The sequence below is a fragment of the Ziziphus jujuba genome, chromosome 4 (assembly GCF_031755915.1).
Source record: "Ziziphus jujuba cultivar Dongzao chromosome 4, ASM3175591v1".
NCBI lineage: Eukaryota > Viridiplantae > Streptophyta > Magnoliopsida > Rosales > Rhamnaceae > Ziziphus > Ziziphus jujuba.
In genome coordinates this window covers 31,678,073-31,701,667 of record NC_083382.1, presented here as the reverse complement: position 1 = coordinate 31,701,667, position 23,595 = coordinate 31,678,073, and the positions used below count along the sequence as shown (strand labels likewise).

At 37.1% G+C, this 23,595-nt stretch overlaps 1 protein-coding gene and 1 long non-coding RNA gene across 2 annotated transcripts; one reads left to right on the top strand and one right to left on the bottom strand.

The window, feature by feature from the left end:
* The first annotated feature begins 357 nt into the window (after nt 1–357).
* LOC107413513 (uncharacterized) lies at nt 358–2,397 on the top strand. Its single transcript, XR_007240456.2, has 4 exons — nt 358–446; nt 735–839; nt 993–1,043; nt 1,787–2,397. It is a non-coding gene; the product is annotated as an uncharacterized LOC107413513 (long non-coding RNA).
* A 14,332-nt stretch (nt 2,398–16,729) lies between these two features.
* Nucleotides 16,730–20,289, bottom strand: LOC107415484 (probable galactinol--sucrose galactosyltransferase 5). The gene is made up of 4 exons (XM_016023823.4): nt 18,722–20,289; nt 18,325–18,502; nt 17,599–17,966; nt 16,730–17,439 (listed from the first exon to the last, which is right to left on the bottom strand). Exons 1-4 carry the CDS (start codon nt 19,937–19,939, stop codon nt 16,876–16,878), a joined length of 2,328 nt encoding a protein of 775 aa, XP_015879309.2. The 5' UTR covers nt 19,940–20,289; the 3' UTR covers nt 16,730–16,875.
* Between the last annotated feature and the right edge of the window lie 3,306 nt (nt 20,290–23,595).

The following is a 23,595-nucleotide window of genomic DNA, read 5'->3' as shown; positions in this document are numbered from 1 at the left end:
GACATAATTAAGGCCCACAAATAACCTTTTCGGCCTAAAGGCTTGGGCTTTGGTATTTCATTTGGAAGGTTTGGGCTTTCGCTGAAAACATGAGGGCGTAGACAAGATAAACAAAAGGGGAATTTGGCCCAATACCCTCATAGGACCGAGCTTCATGAATTTTGCCCCCTCAATTCATTTTTTTTTTTATCTACCCCTCCAATCTTTTAAAATCCTAAAATACCCTTATGTGTTTTTTTTTTATATGTTTTTTTCTTTCCTTTCTTCGACTTTTCCCCTCCATTTCTTTATCCATAACCAGACCTTAGGAGCCCTCTGTTTCCTTTCATGAATCGGCCGGATTGTAAGCGTGGAGCTGCGCGTTTTGAAGGAGATGGTGAAGAGGCGACTCAGAGAGAAAACTGCAGGATTTTAGAGAGCCCTAGGAGCAGAAGCAGAAGCAACAGGTAGGCAACAGCTCTAATTTTGATTTTCTGTTAGTGGTGTTGGGAATTTTTTTTTTTTGGGAGAAATTGTGAAAGTTGTGTTCTGTTTTTTTTTTTTTTTAAATAACGGTGGTGGTAGGGATTTCTTGCTGAGAGATATGTATGATGATTTGATGCTGGATGGAGTACAGCCAAGTAGGGATACATTCCATTCTGTCATCAGTTAGTGGAAAGGTGCTTTCATGTTTGTTATCATGGACTTTCATTCTTTCTGGAATTTTCCGTTTGGTTGATTTTGTTTTGTTGCAGGTGGATAAGCAAAATGCTCATTTCTTTGGTGTTACGATCAACGAGCAACAAGCCGAGTGTGGTATTGTAGAAAGAGTTACTTCAAATGCACAAAGCAAATTTAAGGTATGTATATTTCATATTTTTGCATTTAAATTGTTTATATACCATGTTTGATGACTATGAACTCTCTCTCTCTCTCTCTCTCTCTGCATCTGCATTTTCTTTTGTGTTGCTGGTGTGACATTAAATTTATAATCTAATTGTTTTATTTTCCAGTTACTTTATTTCGAGCAAGATGTGAATGGCGGTTATGGTTTGGCCCTACAGGTACCATATCTTCTTTCCTATTGTGTCTCCAATCCATTTTCCATTTTATAGTGCATATGGTTTTTGCATTCTGAAAGCTGTCATGGTTGTTTAAAAAATTTGAAGCATAGATGGAGTCAACAGTGCCAATGATCATATACAATTGGTAGAAATGTTTTGTAATAATCTTGTCATGTTAAACTTTCTACTGCTATATCCTTCAATTTCTAAGTACTATGCGTCTCTAATTTATTTTCAAAGCATAAAATTGTGGCTGTGAAATTGTGATTTTGAATATCACACATGGGTAGAACTTAAAATTAGTAACCTACCTGTGAATGTGACAATGATGCTCAACTTCTCTTTTCAAGTGAATGTCATTGCATTGTTTCAAGTGGTCAAGTGGTATTGGTGTGGCATTTCAATGTATTTCTATTCAGTCCTCTGACCTCATTCCCAAGGGCTTTCTTACTTGCAATTTGACTACAATCCTTTAAACAATTGACTTATATAATTGTACTATGATTTTATGTAGCATGCTTCTTTTTATTTTACTTTGGTTCAGCAAATCTTTACCTTTAGTCAATAATTTTGTCATATGGAAATGCTTTTTTTCCCCCCACCCCTCATCAAGCCATCTAAATTTCAATATATATCATTGACACACAAAAATCATGACAGTCAATTGCCTATTTAATTAAAATTCATTTAGCAGAATCTCTTCCTATGCACATGCATTTGACATTAGTGTGGTCTCTTTACAGATGGATAATTGATCCTCCTCTGGAGGTCAATGTACCATCAAAACGCACACCATGGCCTGATGCCCCTCCTAAACTCCCTACCAATGAAAATGTAGTGTTGGGCATCCAAGAGCATGCTGTAAAGCATCCTACAAAGACCCGCACATCTAGATCAAAGAGACGAAGCAAGAGAAAGCATGACACAAGAACGGTGGACACACAGGTTGCTTCAAAGCATTCTGAACAAATTTGAAAATCTTAGCACGAAGACGGCTAGAGATGCATGCTGCTGTGTGAATTTTAGGCATCATTCTTCAGCATCATAAAAAAATTTGAATTGCAAAGGCTTATTAGCACAGAGGCAGATGGCCTAACCTGGTATATGTGAAAAGAATCCTTCACGCTGGGCCAGTTGATAACAGGCATTGGAGTTTGAATTTTCACTTAATTTTTCACAAATTGTTTCTTTCTTTTATATATTTTTGTTTGGGATATCAGGATTCTGGTTCAGCATGAGGTATGCCAGCAAAGTCTTGCCGTGTCTGCTACCTTGTAGGACTTTGTATCCAATATGTTTCGAATCTTATACATAATCTTGGAACATAGGAATTATAGAGTTGTGTTCAGCTGGATTTTTGTAGAAAAAAAGATACCAAAATGTAATAAACAAAAAAGAAAAAAAAAAAAAAAGGAAACTTCCATATTTGTGAAAGGATCCAATTTCTTCCATATTCAGATTTTGTTTTTAGTTTTTGTACATGATTCTCTTGTCAATAACTGTTCACCATCGGTAATTCCCGAGGAAATCTTCGGTAAACTACAAATACCCTCTGGAAAAATTACCGACGGTAATTCCCGATGGTGTACAGTACGACATATTTTGCCAATTTTTTGGACCCCACAAGGCCCCTAATGTGTGTTGAATGAAAAAACATGCAAAACATGGATTCTATAATTGTACTAAGGAGAGAAAATCATAAAATTTCATAAAAGTGTATCAAAGTTTGCAAAAAAATAAGTATACTGTTCACCCTCGGTAATTCCCGACGAAATCGTCGGGAAACTACGAATGCCCTCTGGAAAAATTACAGACAGTTTCATCGGTAATTCCCGAGGGTGTACAGTGCGTCATATTTTGCCAATTTTTTGGACCCCACAAGGCCCCTAAGGTGTGTTGAATGAAAAAACATGCAAAACATGGATTCTATAATTGTACTAAGGAGAGAAAATCCCAAAATTTGATAAAAGTGTATCAAAGTTTGCAAAAAATAAGCTAACTGTTCACCCTCGGTAAATTACCGACGAAACTGTCGGGCAACAACAATTGCCCTCTGGAAAAATTACCGACAGTTTCGTCGGTAATTTCCCGAGGGTGTACAGTACGTATTATTTTGCCAATTTTTTTTACCCCACAAGGCCCCTAAGGTGTGTTGAATGAAAAAGCATGCAAAACATGGATTCTATAATTGTACTAAGGAGAGAAAATCAAAAAATTTCATAAAAGTGTATCAAAGTTTGCAAAAAATAAGCTAACTGTTCACCCTCGGGAAATTACCGATGAAACTGTCGGGAAACTACAAATGCCCCCTGGAAAAATTACCGACAGTTTCGTCGGTAATTTCCCGATGATGTACAGTACGTATTGTTTTGCCAATTTTTTTTACCCCACAAGGCCCCTAAGGTGTGTTGAATGAAAAAACATGCAAAACATGGATTCTATAATTGTACTAAGGAGAGAAAATCAAAAAATTTCATAAAAGTGTATCAAAGTTTGCAAAAAATTGATGACTGTTCACCCTCGGGAAATTACCGACGAAACCGTCGGGAAACTACAAATGCCCCCTGGAAAAATTACCGACAGTTTCGTCGGTAATTTCCCGAGGATGTACAGTACGTATTGTTTTGCCAATTTTTTTTACCCCACAAGGCCCCTAAGGTGTGTTGAATGAAAAAACATGCTAAACATGGATTCTATAATTGTACTAAGGAGAAAAAATCAAAAAATTTCATAAAAGTGTATCAAAGTTTGCAAAAAATAAGCTAACTGTTCACCCTCGGGAAATTACTGACGAAACTGTCGGGAAACTACAAATGCCCCCTGGAAAAATTACCGACAGTTTCGTCGGTAATTTCCCGAGGATGTACAGTACGTATTGTTTTGCCAATTTTTTTTACCCCACAAGGCCCCTAAGGTGTGTTGAATGAAAAAACATGCAAAACATGGATTCTATAATTGTACTAAGGAGAGAAAATCAAAAAATTTCATAAAAGTGTATCAAAGTTTGCAAAAAATTGATGACTGTTCACCCTCGGAAAATTACCGACGAAACCGTCGAGAAACTACAAATGCCCCCTGGAAAAATTACCGACAGTTTCGTCGGTAATTTCCCGAGGATGTACAGTACGTATTGTTTTGCAAATTTTTTTTACCCCACAAGGCCCCTAAGGTGTGTTGAATGAAAAAACATGCTAAACATGGATTCTATAATTGTACTAAGGAGAGAAAATCAAAAAATTTCATAAAAGTGTATCAAAGTTTGCAAAAAATTGATGACTGTTCACCCTCGGGAAATTACCAACGAAACTGTCGGGAAACTACAAATGCCCTCTGGAAAAATTACCGACAGTTTCATCGGTAATTTCCCGAGGATGTACAGTACGTATTGTTTTGCCAATTTTTTTTACCCCACAAGGCCCCTAAGGTGTGTTGAATGAAAAAACATGCTAAACATGGATTCTATAATTGTACTAAGGAGAGAAAATCAAAAAATTTCATAAAAGTGTATCAAAGTTTGCAAAAAATTGATGACTGTTCACCCTCGGGAAATTACCGACGAAACTGTCGGGAAACTACAAATGCCCTCTGGAAAAATTACCGACAGTTTCATCGGTAATTTTCCGAGGGTGAACAGTCATCAATTTTTTGCAAACTTTGATACACTTTTTTGAAATTTTTTGATTTTATCTCTTTAGTACAATTATAGAATCCATATTTTGCATGTTTTTTCATTCAACACACCTTAGGGGCCTTGTGGGGTAAAAAAAATTGGCAAAACAATACGTACTGTACACCCTCGGGAAAGTACCGACGAAACTGTCGGTAATTTTTCCAGAGGGCATTTGTTGTTTCCCGACAGTTTCGTCGGTAATTTTCTGAGGTTGAACAGTCATCAATTTTTTGCAAACTTTGATACACTTTTAAGAAATTTTTTGATTTTATCTCTTTAGTACAATTATAGAATCCATGTTTTGCATGTTTTTTCATTCAACACACCTTAGGGGCCTTGTGGGGTCCAAAAAATTGGCAAAATATGCCGCACTGTACACCCTCAGGAATTACCGACGAAACTGTCGGTAAGTTTTCCTGAAGGAATTTAGTGGTTACCGACGATTTCGTTGGGAATTACCGAGGGTGAACAGTCATCAATTGTTTTGCAAAATTTGATATACTTTTATGAAATTTTGGGATTTTCTCTCCTTAGTACAATTTTAGAATCCCTATTTGCCATGTTTTTGCATTCAACACACATTATGGAACTTGTGGGGCCCAACAAATTGGTAAAACTTGATGGACTGTACACATTCGGAAATTACCGACGAAACTGTCGGTAATTTTTCCAGGGTTTATTTGTTGGTTACGAAAAAGCGTTTCTGTAATTACCGATGGTGAATTGGGAATTATCGATGCACCATCGATAATCATCTTTCCTTTAATTTTTACCACAACCGAGGGTTTTTTTTTATCTTTTATCTTTTTTCTTTTTTTTTCAACGGTTGTCATTAGTAAAGATAGGTTCAGCATATTAAGATAACATTAGTATAACATTAGTATAGACCGTCATAACATTAAACATACGATCTACATTGAAAGTTTATTAAAGTACAAATCAACAGCATATTTTTTTCTAAAAAACATAATGTCTTGCGGACCAAATGAAGGGTTCTCCTCACTACTCATGTACTCAATAAATTTCAGAGCGTAGACACCACAATCACCCCTGCAGAATAGCATTAATGATTAGCATTAATGAAAACCAACTACGTGTATTTTCACACGTAACCACAATAAAAAACAGCAGCAATACAAGTTGTTTGAAATGACAACACATTCATACCCATTATCTTGGCGGGGTGCATCTTTGATCATGGTCATCGTGAATGGATCTAAAGTGGGAGACACGTCCGGATTCTTCCCGTAATATCCCCCATCCCTCAATAGGTAAGGCAGCATATACGTAAGGCATTCCGCATTCTTCAACTCTCTATTCTGGACATATTTATTTCCCATATTTGGATCGTATAAATCAATATGCCGGGCCTTCAAGTCCACACATGCTGCCAACCAATGCGCGCCTCCATTGTTGACAGGGATGTACACCTGCAAATTAGAACATAACCTCATTATCCACAAAATGGGAAACTTAGTGAGAATTTTTTTCAATATATGTATGGACTTACATAATCACATATCCGCCACGACACGCTAGGTTTGGGTGACCTCCCACGCACATAGTTACAAAGGGTCGCATCACATGAATATGTGCTACGAGATGCGCTCCATATGGGATAACGCCCTTTGATGGATGACTGCCAAATAATGAAATATATACAATATAAAATATCATCAATACAACATTAAGCAACGCAGTAGCATCCCATCATCTTACCCAAAATAACACGTCTAATATGGCACAGGTGTTGGTGAACATCTTCTCATTATCAAACCGTCTTTTTCATATGAAATACAAAATAGTGTCAATATGCTGCAAAACCACATTAAAGGAAATAAGTAACAAGTGCGAGGTGATAAATAAAACATCATTCCAAACATAGGACCACAATGATTTTGCATGAACATAAAACATATAACTTACATCGGAATTCAATCATCCTTCATCGGTCAGTAGCTCAGCAAAAAATTCCTTTCCCACCATCATATAAGATGTACACACGGTTGCTTCCTTCGGTGCCACCCTATACCACTCATCGAACGCCCTCTCCTTTGATGCATCAATAGGTCGAGTAAGATTAAATTTGACCTTCTTTTTACACGGGTCGGTGTAAGGAGAGATGACGTGATGTGACTGGTGGTAAACTCGACCGAATCGGCTTGTATCACCAACGTTATGCTTCCGATCTTCCACCTCAATCTCAGCTGATTGGTCATGATGTGGACTGTCAGCTGAAGCACCAACATCCCACCCGAAATGTAAAGGCCGATATGGCACCAAAGCCCAGGAATCCTCCACATAGGGTCCTCCAGGTACGATAGGCTCAACCGGTGTAGTACAATCATCATCCTCCTTCCTACCATTGGAACCGTCTATGGGTGCATCAAATTCTTCAGCTTGCTCTCCAACAGACGGTGCCACAGGGGATGATGGTCTAACCGAAGATGACGGTGAATGGCTATGCATATGATGCTCGGCCTGCAAAACACAATGATTATTTTTGCAGTTCCCAAACTCTAACAACAAATAATTGCTGAATTACAATATGTAATTTAATAATGCTGAAGCACTAAAGTAAAGTATACTAAGTTGTCTAAATGATACTTGATGCTTTTGTTGGTCAATAACAGAACTAAGCATCTTCCTTAACGCTGCCATCTCTTTATTTAATTCATCAACTTTTGCCTCCAAGCAAGCAAGCTAATCAATATCAATATCCAAAACATAAGTCAACATATATTAGTACAACATATGAAATACAAATTTGCGTGCAAGTAACAATTGCATACCCTGAAATTAGAATCTGAAGGGCCACTAGAATGCTCCCCAGCTTTGGACGCATCTTTAGCTCTAACATCTTTAGCGCCAACTATTGGTGCTACAATTGGAGGTGACGTGTAGCGAACTTCATGTATGTCAACTGCTATTGTTCGCTAGTAATCCATAGTCTTCTCCTCATCGGTAGCATCTAACGTCCAGTGCACAACATACTACATGCAATGAAGAAAGGAAAAAAAAGTAAATTTGGAAATTGACTATGGTAATGTAACTTGAATGTAGTCGTACCATGTAGTCTAAACAAAATTTGCCTTACATTGCTATTGGAGGAGAACTAATTATAGACAGCAAAATGGTTCGGTTGCCTTGGAGTATGCCATCCAAGGATCCTCGGACAACGGGTTTCCAACCGGTCGGCAAATTGGTTACCAAAATCAGGGATTGCTTCAAACCCCCACACCTACAAAATACAAATTATAGGTTATTAAATATAAATTTTAAGTAAACGCTACATGTATTAAATATATTACCGTACCTGAAACACCAATGGAAAACCTTTTAGGTCATAATACTGTGATATATTCTTTACTGCACGTCCTCGTCCTCGTAGCTGGAATGCATTGTGGAATGAGTTGATCGTCTCCTTGTAGCTCAGAATGCCCCAAGGGTAGTAATTAAATACGTCGAGATCAGCAACCAAATCAATGAATTTTTTTTTTATTTGAACCTTCGGATCCATTCCGAGTACACCATGAACTAAGAAATATAGTAACGCAATTCTAACAGCATCCCAATCATCCACAAAAAGTGTATCCTTGAATAGTCGTTCCAGTTCGGGCGGTTTCAAGTCACTCCTGTCATCTAGCAACCTCGTGCGCAGCTCATTTCCTTTGGAAATTTGCAAATCATACATCGAAGGGTACCTACAAAACTTTAACCCACTAATGAGTGCGAATTCCCACTTCGTAAATCGCACTGCAGATTCGCCGAAGTTAAACTCCAGTACTTCTGGATTGTTGGACTCAACTTGTCTGCAAAGCAGGTGATGCACTAACTGACCAGAGAACCGGAGGTTCTTCATGTCAAGTAAGTGTCCAAAACATGTTTGTCTATACTTTTCGAGCTGCTCACTTGTGAGGACACTTGTAATTACTTTGTTCGCCCCTATTGGATTCCCGAATGAATGTGCCCTACCTTTATTTATATCGGCATCCTGCAACATCCATTCCTTTGGAGCATCGATGGGCTGCAATATGAATTACATAAATGGAACTGACATCAACGATTTAATCATACCCTATTTTTCCACCCTAACTTGATAATAATAATTTCCAACTAAATCTTAAGACATATGGGTTCACATTTTTGCACAAGTGGTAATTACCGATGAAACCATCGGTAATCAACCTACAATGAACTAAAAAAAAAGCCCGATGGCCTATCGGCAATTACCGATGGCCATCGGGTGAAGTTTTTCTTCAGTTTTCACATTCATGAATAAATACTGTCACATGTCTTATCATTTACCGCACAAAACAACCTAAATGAATATAAAACTTACCGTATCAGATGGGGGAGAGGAAAGTGGAACGTGCCCTCGAAGTTTGGTGCTTTCCGTCTCAGATTTGGATTTCTTCCTAGTAGTACGTTGACGCTTAGAGTCGGGTGCTGCTACTGTGCTACCACCGCGTCTCTTACTTTCCACCTTCTTAACTCCCTTCTTCGGTTGACGTCGCAAGTTCCTCTTTGGTGCCATTATAAAGTACAACCTACAAATGTACATTGACAACATTAATAAACTTTTATCTACCTTTAACAACATTGTCAACTATGTATACATACATGTATAAATATCCGCAATCCTCAATTTCATACGCTCTCTTCCTAAGGATATTGTGCATGCCATAACATTTACTGAACATTTAATGTATAGCAGTGTGCATGCCATCTAAATATTTCTTTCTTCTTCTTCTTTAATTTTTTATTTTTTTCTTTTGTGGGGATAAAGTGTTTGCGTGTTTGCTTCTAGCTAACCATGTACCTAAAATTTTATGCATCGATCTTCTCTCTCTCTTTCTCTCTCTCTCTCTCTATATATATATATATATATCTCTATACCTTTAGAAAGTACTAACTCTGGAATTCTCAACTTCAATTATAATTAATCATAAAGTATTTTTCTCTTTTCTCCTGGTCAAGGGCCACCACCAGGAAATCCAAATCCGGGTTGGGGCGCACCAACAGGGAACCAAGGGAAATGGGGAAGCGAACGGAATCATAATGCAGATAGATACTCAAATCAGAGGGATAGAGGATCTCACGGTGGGGATTCTGGTTATGGTGGGGGTAATAAACCTTGGAACAGGCAGTCATCGTTTGGTAATGGAGGGGGAGGGGGAGGTTCTTCAAGGCCTCCGTTTAAGGGACAGAGAGTTTGCAAGTATCATGAGAGTGGTCATTACAAGAAGGGTGCTTCTTGTGATTATATGCACACTTGAGAGGTTTTAGTTTTAACATATCCATAGCAATAACATCAGCCAGCAGAGGAAGAGCACTTTGATACTATACAGTTTATTCCCCATTGGAGAGTTTTGTCATGTATAAGCATTTTTTCTTTTCTATTTATTTGTAGAACAAAGTGCAGTCTTCTAGTAGTCGGCGACCTCACTTCTTTTTGCTCTCTCTCTCTCTCTCTCTCTCTCTCTCTCTCTCTCTCTCTGATATATATATATATTATGGTAATTTAAGGGTTTCAGCATGTGTTGGAATTTGTGGAAAGGATGGGTATGTTGATGTTGCTGCTTGTAAGGGTCCTTTTGGTCTTAGTCAACAACCGTTAAAACATATTACCTTTATCTAGACAGGATGCTTTTATGCTTTTTGGATCAAATAAACGCCATCCTAGTTTTCATACATATTTGTGACACAAAATTCATAATATATTTCATTATTTTGTATATGAATACAAGGAAAAAAATCTAATAGGGAATTCTTGACGGTATTACATTCCTTTATGAATTACTATTAATTTCTCTCTCTGTCTCTCTCTCTCTTTCTCTCATTCTTTCCCAAAAAATACCCAAAAAAAATAATCATAAAGTATTTCTCTCATTTTTTCTCTAATTAATTTCTCTCTCTCTCTCTCTCTCTCTCTCTCTCTCTCTCTCTCTCTCTCTCTCTCTCTCTCTTTCTCTCTTTCTCTTATCTTCAATTCTATATATATATCTATACCCAAAAAAAAAACATTTTTTATAAAAATTTAAAAAAAAAAAAAAAAAAAAAAACGACGTGTCGTCTGGGTGTCGTTCATCCCAGACAACATGTCGTTCAATCCATCTTCAACCCTTGTCCGGGTCGACCCGAACCCGCCTAAACCAGCACCGACCCGATTCTTGACCCGTTTATTTCTTCCACCTCCAGCCACCGATCAAGGCCAAACCGGTCCCATTTTTTTCCTCTCTTCATTTCCTACTAATGCCCAATATCAATCTATCCTAAATCTTCAAAAAATAAACCCGCCTAAACCACTACCGACCCGATTCTTCACCGGGTTATTTCTTCCACCTCCGGCCACTGATCAAGGCCAAACCGGTCCCATTTTTTTCCTCTCTTCATTTCCTACTAATGCCCAATATAAATCTATCCTAAATCTTCAAAAAATATAAACACAAAAATTATAAATAAAAACCCACTCCATGGCAACGAAAGAAATAAACATAAAGCCAAATCCACACAAAAACAACCCACACCGATCCCACGGCAACAAATAAAGAAAAAGATTCAACCAATTACCTTATTCCCTGTGCTGAGATGAGATCCTAATGTTTGCCTTTTCCACGACAGCTTCGGTTTGGTTGTTTGTATTTGTGTGTTCGTGTATAAAGCCGTTTGTTTGCTTTTTTTGTATTTTTGTATTTGTGAAAGTGTAAAGACGTTTAGAAAAGGAATAGTTTATTTTTGTTTGGTTTTAAAAATAAAAGGATATGTAAGTAATTGTTTTTTGTTTGAGGGTTATAAGGGATATTAGGGGGTAGATAAAAAAAAAATGAATTGAGGGGGCAAAATTCATGAAGCTCGGTCCTACAAGGGTATTGGGCCAAATTCCCCTAAACAAAATGCCTCCTTTTGGGCTTGTACGATGATGAGGTGCCTAAGTTTCTAATTTGGAGGAGAATTTGGCCCAATATCCCATTTGGAAGGCCACGATATATCCCCTTTCCCTTCTGCATTTTTTTGTTTTACCTTTAAATTTTTCGATATTTCCAAATTAACCTTTGAAATGTCAAAAGGAAGAGGAAAATTAATGAAGGGGCTTTCTTTTTTGTCCTCTAGACCCGAAAGCATCATGAAGAAAAAGGGAAGAGAAAGTGAAGAAAAGGGGAAGAGAAAGTGAGAGAGAACGGCAAATAAAGCTTGGGAGAGAGATGATTTGTCAGGACCCGTCCAGAATTCCTTCCCCGGAACCCTAGACAGCCCTGATCCCAGGGAAACCCTACCGAACCTTCCAACGGAAAATCCGGCAGAGCCTCCCCTAAGGGATTTACTTACCACAAAATTCCCTGCACTGAAAACACACTTCTAAAATTATCCCCTTATTCCTCCCACAGTACTACAAATCGATTCCACAAATTGCAGCACTTAAAAAAATAAATACAGTAATCCAGTGCAAAATAAATACAACAAGAGTGAAAGAAATATTACAACTGCAATAAAAGAATAACAGGGTACTGCCGAACTAAAACAGCGAGGAAGATCAAGTCCGCTCCGAGTGAACACCGACAACCTGGTACCTAGAGGAACGGAATTTAAGAGTGTGAGATGCTAATCATCTCAGTGAGCGACCCTACTACTATACCATATAATATCACAGTAATAAGTATAAATAATAATTATTTGGAAATAATATTTTCTCTCAAAACCCTTACAATTCTCTCAGTTGGAAAGGTTCCCCTTTTAAAACAATTTCACAAAACCCTTTATCCATATTCCCCGAAAACCAAGACATCAATTAAATACCAGAAGCGGCAACAATTATATTTTTAATTCCAATTCAGTTTCCAAACATTTTATTTTTAAAACACAGTTCTGAAAATCATTTGATGCACCCACTATATACCAGTGGCACCAACAGTACCCAGCGTCCCAAGGTACCGCCAGACAGGAGGTTATAGAGAGAAACCGGCATACGGTCGCGTGGCGTCCCACTGCGCCGCTGCTAACCTGGTGTCCCGGCCAAAGGGGGGTGGCCGCCCTCTCCGATGGCATCCACAGGACACCCTCATAATATCAACCGCACGCTACTCACACCCACCTGCGCGCTAATCACAACCGTGTGCACACTAACCATATCACATATACCATATCACATAATCAGAACACCAGTACGTGCACGGTGCATCTAAAAATTATAAAATCCATAAATTTAAATCATAAAACAAATTTCACATTTTTCATAAGCATAGCGGGCATAATCCATCCGCTTGAACCGGGAAATTCTCCACAATTTCCTTATAATCCATACCATAAAATCCATGATTTTCAAATCCACCAACTCCCAAATCCATCAATTCAAATATCCACATTTTTTCCAAGCATAAATAATTTCTCGAAATATCATAATCAAATCTCATAATATTCCATGGGCATATTTTATAAAAATTGAAATCACCAACATAACCAAATATTTTCTTCGAAATATTTGAAAATCAAATCATGCCCAATTTACCATTAAAACCACACCAATTTCAAAATCCTCAAAACCATAAAATAATTTCACATGGCATAAATTGGTGAAATACACATTTTCTTAAATCCGATAAATTCACAAATAATTCCACAATAATTCAAATAAATATTTTCCAAATATTTAAATCACACATTATATATTCACCAATTAAATTCCCAAAATTAATTTGAAGGTGGGTCACTCACCTGGAGCACGCAATTAACCCATGATCCACTACGGGATCAATTCTACGACTCACCGGTGCTCCTAGAACAAAATTCACAGACAGTCAAATAAATTAATATTTTATTCGGGTAAATAATACCCGGTACCCGGGGGGTCAAAACACAAACGATATCTAGAATTTACGAGTTATATACCGAATCGAAGCTCGAGTGATGCTAATCACAGATCCGGTCTTAATTTTCGATGATCGTACCCGACGAGGTTTGAATTTCGTCGGGAAGCTTTCCGGGTTTCGGCTCCGCAATTCTCCCAAACCGTCGCAAATTGGCGGAAACGGAAGTCGGATTTGGGTTCAGGAGGTCGAACACTGCGGACTGGAGCTGGCCGGAATTTTCGGGTACTTGCCGGAACAGTATTTTCCGACGGGCCGCCACGGTCACTAGCAACGGTCACCGGAACAGTATTTTCCGGTGGTGGCCGTTGGCTGTGAAATTTTGCAGATTTGTAGATCGTGAGGAGAGCAATCCAACGGGACCGACGGTGAGCAAAACGGAGGTCGGACGGCGGAGAAATCACCGTTTGAAGATTTCCGACCCCTCGCCGGAAAACGCTCCGATCCCGGCGCGTCGGTGGTCCGATGGCTGTGATTTTTGGTGGGTAGGCCGGACTTGAGGAGAGGATGATGGGTGTATGGCGCGTGTACTGTATATCGGCCGGAATAGTGCCGATTCGCGGTGGCCGGCGGTGGAGGGGGAAAAATCGCCGCCAAACTTCGGACGTCCGATCCGGGCGCGTCCGGCGGCCGTTCGCCGTGAAATTTGGAGGTTTTGCCGGAAATGAGGTGGGCAATCTGGCTGGCTGGCGCGTGTACAGTAACTAGGCCGGAAAACATGAAAATGGCCGGCGGCCGGTGACTCTCTCTCTCTCTCTCCTCTCTCTTTCTCTCTCCTCTCTCTCTTTCTCTCTCTTCTCTCTCTTCCCCGAGTGTTTTAACAAATAAAAACCCTGCATGATACTGTTCATGCCACGTGGACCAATCAGAAGCTGACACGTGGCAGTTCACTGTTCACCGACCCAAAAACATTAAAATAATACGGTATCCGGTAAACTTCAAACGTCCATAACTTTTTAACCGGATGTCCGTTTTGAGCGTGCCGCTAGTCTGTGAACTCGTATCGACGAGCACTTCACAACCATGCATGAGTCAAAGCTCAATTCCCCATAAACAAAAAGTCAACTCTGGCACCCCTTGGACAGTTTGGACCGCAACTTGTTTCGTCCATAACTTTCAAACCGTAGCTCCGTTTTCGACGTGCTACCAGTCTACGAACTCGTGGCATTGTGCACTTCCCCACGGTACCCTAGTCAACTCAAAATTCTCACCGAGTCCAAAAGTCAACTTTTGACCCCCTTCGGTCAACGGTCAACCTCGGTCAACGTGCACGGATTCCGGTGCGATTCGGGACGGGGTGTTACATGATTTGCCTGAACCATAGCCATTTCGGGCTACATTTTATCTGAGTATCTCTTTAAATATTTTTAATTTCTCATATTTGGGTATTTTTCAAAACTTTTCCAAAACCCACCTTTTTTTTTGTTGAGGGCATGGAAATAGGAGAGACTGTGAATTGTTTTTTTTTTGTTTTTTTTTTTTTTTGAAAAGGAAGAAACTATTATTTATTATTAGCACTTTTGTTAATGTGTAATTTAGGTATGTTGTTTGAACTATTTATTAATTTTTTTTGGCCCATATTGAAATTTCTAATATGTATGATTTTATTGATTTTCTTATTGGGTATGAAAATCAATGATCACTCAAGCCTCCCAATTGAAATAGGGGTTTTACCTTGATTCTTATAAATAAATAGAGCATGTTCTTAAATAGAAAATTTTGGGGTTCAATGAACAATTGTTTTCAAAGGTGTAATGCTGAACATGCAATGCTGGACAAAGGGAAAGGGAAAATAAAGGATATGAAAGTCATTTGTAATTTTCATTTAGGCCATAATAGGTATGAAAGGGTCAAAAAATAATATTTCACACGGAAGGGGCATTTTTTATTGCACCTTTTTTTTCAGGGTAATGGCCTAATAATGGGCCTGATTCCCCTTCTAATTTTTTTTTTTTAATATATATATATTTCTTAGTTTTCCAGGACACGTGAAATAAGTGAAGATTAATAAGTTTTTACCATAGTGAACCGGTAATAATCATATATTAGGTCTCAATATATTATGATAGAACTAGACTTTTCATTTATTGGTTTTTCCAATGAGGCTATGTGAGTTTTGATTAACCCATTAAATCAAAAAAATTATTTTCTTTTATAAAACCTGCGACTCAAAAGAGATAATGACTCCTTTCAATTTAATAAATTATATGTGGAAATGGAGTATATGTTAGTGCATGTAACCTTTGTTCAAATGTTCATTTTATATGTTATTGAATCTCATAAAAAATATGAAAGTTTGTTGTAGTTAATAAATATTTTATCACTATTTCACTATAAGAAATGAATAAATATGAACTATAATTAGTATAATATCTATGTCGCATGTGAAGTGTTAAGAGGTATATATTACGGATAATACTATCATAACACTTCCTTTCATTTGTAAGTTCAGCTTTTTGGGGGCTTTTTTTTTTTTTTATTTTTTGGGTGTGGTCTTAAGATTTAATAGGTTTTTTTATTTTATTGGACTCTTCCATGTAAAACGTGTTTTTTAAAATTGGTTAGTTGTAAGACCTCTCCATAAGAAGAGAGATGGAATCCAATGAAAGCTCTGGCAAAGGCGCCACCATGCAAAATAGCTACTCTTGAACTTTTATCCCATTTCATCATTTTTTTTCTACTTTCAACTAAAATTATTTATAAGTTGTTTGAGATATTTTATTGGTGATTTGAATTTTTATGTGTTTGATAATATTTTTAAAATTTAATAAAATTTTAAATTTAACTAATATTTTTAAAATATATAGATAGAAATGTTTATGAAAATATAAAGAATTTTAACCAAAATTATAGAAATTTTACTCCTTTAGGGAGAAAAAAAAAAAAAAAAAGAAACTAAATCCAAATCTTCCAAAAAGACGGAAAATTAGCTCTATGGGAAAAAAAGATTTTAAATCATAAGGAAAAATCATTTCTTGCCTGTTCTTCCAATGCGAGTATATTGATTGCGGAGGTCGCTTGGGTTCGCCCAAAATCATTATTATTTTACTATTGGAGTGGATTGGTACCATTATCAGTTGATATATATGTATATATATTTTGTTGGGACAAAATATATTAAAATTAGATGGGAAAGGAAAAAACGAGAAAAGTAAAAAGAAAATGAAACTTGGCGTTACTTGATTAATTCATTTGGGGATTACTTGCCCCTACTTCTGAATATAACATGCACTAGAAAAGTTGCCCCTTGGTATACCATACAAAGTCATAAGCAATTATTCCTAAGAAAAACCCTAAATTAAAATATGTACTCGACAATGGACCCATTGGAAGAACCTGGCCATGGCACTGGAATTACGACCATACTTTCTTTGTACTCAAATGCAACTTCTCTTCCATCAATACGACAAGTCGTTGGTTTCTCGGATGCAAACACCCTCATCTCCCCGGAGCCCCTGACGACAACTCGAACCAAATCATTCACCTCATCGAAATCCAGTGACTGTATTGCCCCTCCTGTATTGAGCATATTCACCAACCCAATGGCAGCAAAATGGACAGACTTTCTAGCCAAAACAGTCACCGGCGAAACAGTAATTAGCTCAAAGTTGAAGGGCTCCAATGAGATATCCACTTTGTCGTTAAGCTTGGAAAGTATGAGCTTCTTGGCCTGGGAGAAATACAAGGCAAAAACTTCAACTCCCTCAATTGGAATTGGATTGTTGCCACTCTTCCACTCTATCTCGTTAGGACTGGCTTTGGAGGTCACCATGTGAGAAAACTGAGAGGCACATTGGTTTCTTCTGGTTTCTCTACTCCACCCTCCTCCTTGGCAATTAAATGCCCCAAGAACTCCAGTATACTGTCCCAAACAAAATATATATAAATTAAAAATCAGACCCCAAAATAAAAATCAATCATGAAAAACCCAAAATTAAATAAAAATCAATCAAGAAAATAACCCAAAATTCATAATTATTATTATTATTATTATTATTATTATTATTTTTAGATCACTGACCTTGTTAAGGTTCCAAATCTTGAGCATGGTTTTTCCATCATGAAGAGGGTCTTCAAAGAGACAATCACGGGTAGGAAGAGCATAATACTCACACCTCAGAATAGATCCATCAGGCAAGACAAGGGTCTTGAGCAAGTCGAAGTTGTGCTTTCCGACCGAGTCACTTACATAGATTGGACCCCCAGAGATGGCTCTGGACGCAGCATGGAAAGCAGCACAAGGGTGAGTTGACTGGAACATGTCCCAATCTGGGTGTATAAAGTTGCCCATCCACAAACTGTTGTATGCACAGTGAACCATGTGGCACCCTTGCAGCCAAAACGTACCGTTTGGATCACCAGATGGATCGGTGCACCAGAAATCATCACCTGTTTAAATACACCACACCATAATAAATATTAATTTCAAATTATTATTATTTTTAATGCTCCATACTAATCTTATTTCCCATTCCGTTTTCCTTGTTCTATCCCATGTTTTGCGCAAATGGAAAGCACTGCAAATTAAAATAGTGGTCTTATGAATCTTAAACAGTAAAGATTTAAATTAAAATTGTAATTGAAATAATTTACACGTGGTTGTCACAATCCAGGCATAGCATAAAATATATGATTATGTCACTTACTTTCTTGCCTAAAAGACACGGTTTATCTAAAACTTGGGGGGGGCGGCCCAAACTAAACAGGAAAAATAAACAGAGAATTTAATTTAATTACATAAACTTACCGACACGACCAAGAGAAATGGCCTCTGTTCCGAGAAACATGAAATCGTTGCAGTGCTCCATGCTAGCAATTACACCGTTGCCGTTAAAATGCCTCCTCACCGACGCCGTTAGGGCCTTGAAATACGCCTTGGCAAGCTCAACTCGTCCACCGTAGTTCTCGCACAACATCTCTAACAGCTGGTCAACAAAAATATATAATATATATTAAATACTTCGTGGAAAAAAAATTAAAATTAAAAAAAGAAAAGAAAAGGATAAAGCGTGCCGACCAAACAAGTCAATAACTGAACCAACAGTCTCTTTGACTAATAATAAGGATGGGCCTACTAGATTTACGACACCTGGCACGTTGAACGGTAGGTAAAAAACGAAATCAATATGAGAAAGAGGACTTACATGGATAACGTCCACTTTGACCCCATCAATACCTACCGACTCCAAGTGGGAGTGGAGCCCTTCGTACATCTGATCAACAATCTCCGGTGGGACCAACCCAACACCAGTGCTCACGATCTTATCAACGGCCAGATCTTCCATCGTCAACTCCAATCCTGGCGAAAGCGTCGGCTTCACGACAGTCGCTTCGGGCAAAGCCGGAACGTCGGGTCTCAACCCGCCCCAATACCCACAAAGCGCATGCCAAACATAGACATAGTCTACGCTCTTAAACTCCTCCTTGAGATCCTTAATGAAAGCCGCCATGCCCTTCTTTTCGGAGTCCTTGGGGCTCACATAGTCCCTGAACTTGTAATTTTCTTCAAACTTCAAAAGCCTGCATGGCATTTGCTCGCCAGCAACGGTCTGATTCACGCCCTCCTGAGTGATAGGATCCGAATCATGACCGATGGATTGCCATCCATCGTCGATAAGGACAAGTCCAGGTGGGCACCCACCTTCAACTAGTCGTTTAATCCCTTCCAAAACTCCCTTAGGGTTCACCGTGAGGTAAAATGCATCCCAAGTGCACCAACCGAATTTGTCCACAATGCCTGGAGGAGTTTTCTCCTCCAAAAGCCTGAAAGTTCCCAAATGAACCCTCATCACTTTCATAGCATCCTTAACAAGAGTGAAAGGATCATCACCGGCATGCAGATAGAGAACGCTTCGGAATCCGGCGGAAGAGACTTTTGACGAGCCGCTTTCGACGCAAATGTCGACGAAATCGTCTTCGCCGGGCTGGAGACACGAACGGAATTGACCTTCGATGAGTGGGAGGAGGATGACGTAAGGACGACCGGAATCGGATTTCTCGAGAACGACCAGTTGAGTTTCGTTTTCGAGGTCTCTGCCGTTGGAACCGACCCAATGGGTGGTCCACCAGACCTTGAACCTGAATATGCTCATGAACTTTTGGTCCTTCAGTTTGCCGATCGGGATGACGTGGCGGCTGTTTGATTGGGTAGCATCAAAGCCGATGAAGCAACCGACGGTGGTGATCGACTTGTCGATGGAAGTGTGGGGTGAAGGAGTGGCTACAATGTTATCGGGAACATCGGAGAGGATCAAATGGCCGTTGGCCAGTAAGTTTGATTTCTCGATGGTGAATGGACATGAGCTATGGCCACTGACGAGAGATGTGACGTCAGAGTTATTTTTGCTCAAACTTGGAGCCATGGAGGATTAAGAAAGAGAAAGAAAATAGAGAGGGTAGAGAAAAAAAGTTTCAGAGAGAAATAGAGGTAAAACTGATGGAGAAGAAAATATAGTTTTCTGCGATGGAATGCAGAGAAACCAAGGAGTGGCTTATATAGAATAAAAATAAACAGTGGCGGACAAGAAAATTTGAGAAAAAGAATTGGAATCGGAAATTAAGAAGATTCTGTACAATCTTTGAAAAAAATGGAAAGAATCACTGGGAAAAGGAAAAAAAAAAAGAAGGAAAGAATCACTTACTGATCGGAGTTTTGTAAATATGGAATCTATAACTTTGCAGTTTTGAGATTTGAATGCCTTGAGGATCTGGTAACCACTCAAGTCAATTTATATGCACAAGCCCACGAAATGAAATGCCTTGACGAAGGTTCGGTGAAAGCTGGTTGAAAAATTTTTATTATTGTTTTTTTTACATTTTTTTATTAATTTCTTGAATAATAAATTTTATATTCTATTAACATCTTCGTTTTTCATCAGTTTAACTTTTTCTGAATTGAGACCACGATTTTTTCTTTTTTCCTTTTTTTATTTTTGTGTGGGCCAACCCGGTAAAAGTATTATTGTTTAAATAATCCACTGGGGCCGACTTTAGTTGCTCTAATAAAAATATGTTTATATTCGGAAGATCGGATGTTGACAAATATTATAATAACATCAAGTCCCGCATACGAAAGCAAAAAGAAATCTTTCGCCTCTATTATTTCAGTAATCTTCTTCACAAATATTTTGCCTTTATTTTTCTTCCTTTACTGAACGAAATTTTGTTTTGTTTTTGTTTTTTTTTTTTTTTTTTTGGGCCTTTTTGTGGGTGGTGTTAGTATATAGAAACAAATTTTGATACTAAAGAACAAGATACGTAAATCCTTTTCTGGACCACTTGATGATCTGTTTGAAGACTAATTGGTATAAATTATTACAAATTCCACACATAAATCCTGTCCTTAATTTAACTCGTTACTTAATAGGTAATTGTGGTACAAACGATCAACCTTCTGGAAATACATCACTATATATACGTATTAATTTAATTTAACAATTACTAAAGACATTGATAAAGATGTTCCCCTTAGCATACACATATACACATACACATCCTATAAACACTCCTAAATAATACATCTCAGCTGCTACTCTTTTACTCTATTTTTATTTTCCACTTGGCTATTGTATATAGTTATATTGAAATTTAATTTTCAGTTTATATTGAAAACCTACTGGCATATATATGTTTAAATACTAAGGGTTGTTCTTTAAAAAAATAAAAATAAAAAAAAAATCTAAAGATTGTCATTTATCCAACTAGATTTTACTTTAAAATTATTAATTGTGTATCATCTTTAACGTTTGAAATATGAAATAAGCTACTCCTTGGTTTGAAATGAACAAATGCCCCATATATATATATATATATATATATATATTGAAACTGGGGAGATTGAAAATTGAATTTACTAAATTTTCCATTGAAATTATTTGACATTATCAATCAAAATTGTCATTAAAATCCATTATCAAGTCTTTTTTTTTTTTTTTTGAAATTAAATCTACATAATTACATGATCAGAAAATAAGTATACATAATATTTTTCCACTTTAATTCATCCAACAAAGTTCACGGAACCAATAGTACTTAAAGTTCAACTAGTCGTCCATGGAATCCCATGAACTCATGGTGAATGAGGAAAGGTATCTAATTGGTATCCATTAGAGTCGTGAGGAACATGGGTACATATGTCCTACAGTACTGGACTTGGCACTTGTAAACGTAACTGTAGATTTTTTTTTTTTTCCAACTTTTTTAATGTCAATTATTTTGGTCTCGCACAAAACATCACAATAAAAGTAGCATCTATTTTTTTCTTTTTCATATATTCTTCTTTTATTTCTCTTCGAAGCCACATCAATAAGTCCAATTTTTCACGAATCATGTATCCATCAGTATCCCAAAATGGCACATTGTTCTTATGGGGGTGCATGGGAAGTCAAATTGTAATTGATATATATTTAATTTGATTTCAAAAATTATTAATTTTTTTCGAGGGAGCTATATCTGGCTGAAAGTCGCTTCGAATATTTTTCAGGATTCTAAATCTATATTTTGGCTGGAACCGGGGGATTATCAACACTGAAACATGGAAAAATTTTACAAAATAAAAATGGAAGAATATATTAATTTATTTATTGGATGCGATTTCTCATGCGGGTAAAATGCATCATCGTTTTAATTTGTCCGTTTATTTTAAAGTTTTAAATTACTAACCTCGAAAAGAGATTACGACATTTTTTTTTTTTTTTTGCCCTTTTTCAAATGGAGAGATTATGACTTGACAATAGGGATGGCAATTTGCCCCACACGCCTGATACCTGCGGTGCACCGTTCCTAATGTGGTGATTTTTTTCCGAAAATTTGGAGATGTGGGACGGACACGGGGCAAATGTCTAAAAACCGAATCGGGACCGGACCAAGGACGGGGAATAATAACCCCGTCCTGAACCTGCCCCGATATATATATATATATATATATATATTTATTTATTTATTTATTTTTTTTTTTTTTTTACAAAATTTTATTTATGTAAAATCATTTTTTTCATTTTTTTTTAAATATGTATTTTATTATAATTGTAAATTTGTTCCTTTAGGTATTTTATTATATTTTTATTGCATTGTAGTCATTTTCTTTATATTTTAATCATAAAATAATTTTTTTTATATAAATTTCTAAAAAAAAATCAATTAAAAAACAAAATGGGAAAAACCGTCTTGTCCCGTCCCCACCCTGCAAAATCTCCGATTCCGCCCCGCACCTAAAGAAACGGAGAAAATCGCAGGGATGGGATGTAAAATTCCCCATGGGGACGGAGATGGAATTTTAAAAACTGATCCCGCCCCACCCGTTGACATCCCTACTTGACAAGGGCATTAACAATTCGATGGAATGGACAGAGCAACAAATAATAAACCCACCCCATTATTAAGTCAAATATTTTTTTCAAAAAAAAAAAAAAAAAAAGGTCAGATAATTTGCAAGGTTGAGATTTCAATGTATTTGCCAAAGAGTCCCATCTGACCCTACAGCATTTCATTTCAATATGATATTTCCTCTATTTTTTTTTTTTTTTAATGTATAATCTATCTCAAAAAAAAAAAAAAGTATAATCTGAAATTTCCTAAAATAATGTAATGAATATAACGAAATTAAATTAATGAAGGTAGTTCTTACTTATCAACTTTCCAATTTATCAATTAAGTGTCTAAATTGTCACTTTGGTCTCAAGTTATGCCTCTATTTTCATTCGTTCAGTTTGGGCATTGCATATTTAACTTATAGTATGAGATTTTATTTTTTTATTTTTTTTATATTTTTTAAAAATCTATATTGAAAGAAAAGCTATAATTGAGAATCTTGCTTAAAAAATTTAAAATAAAAATTGAAAATGGAACCTAAATTGAAGCCAACATAAAAATAGAACAACTCAATTGAAATATTTAAAACTTTCTTTTTGATAGTGAAGATACGGGGATTTGAATTTGAATCGTAATACGAGGAAACAGAGGGCCTAAAAGTATAGTTAATCCTTTTTTAATTTAATTTAATTTTTTTTATAGGTTTTTA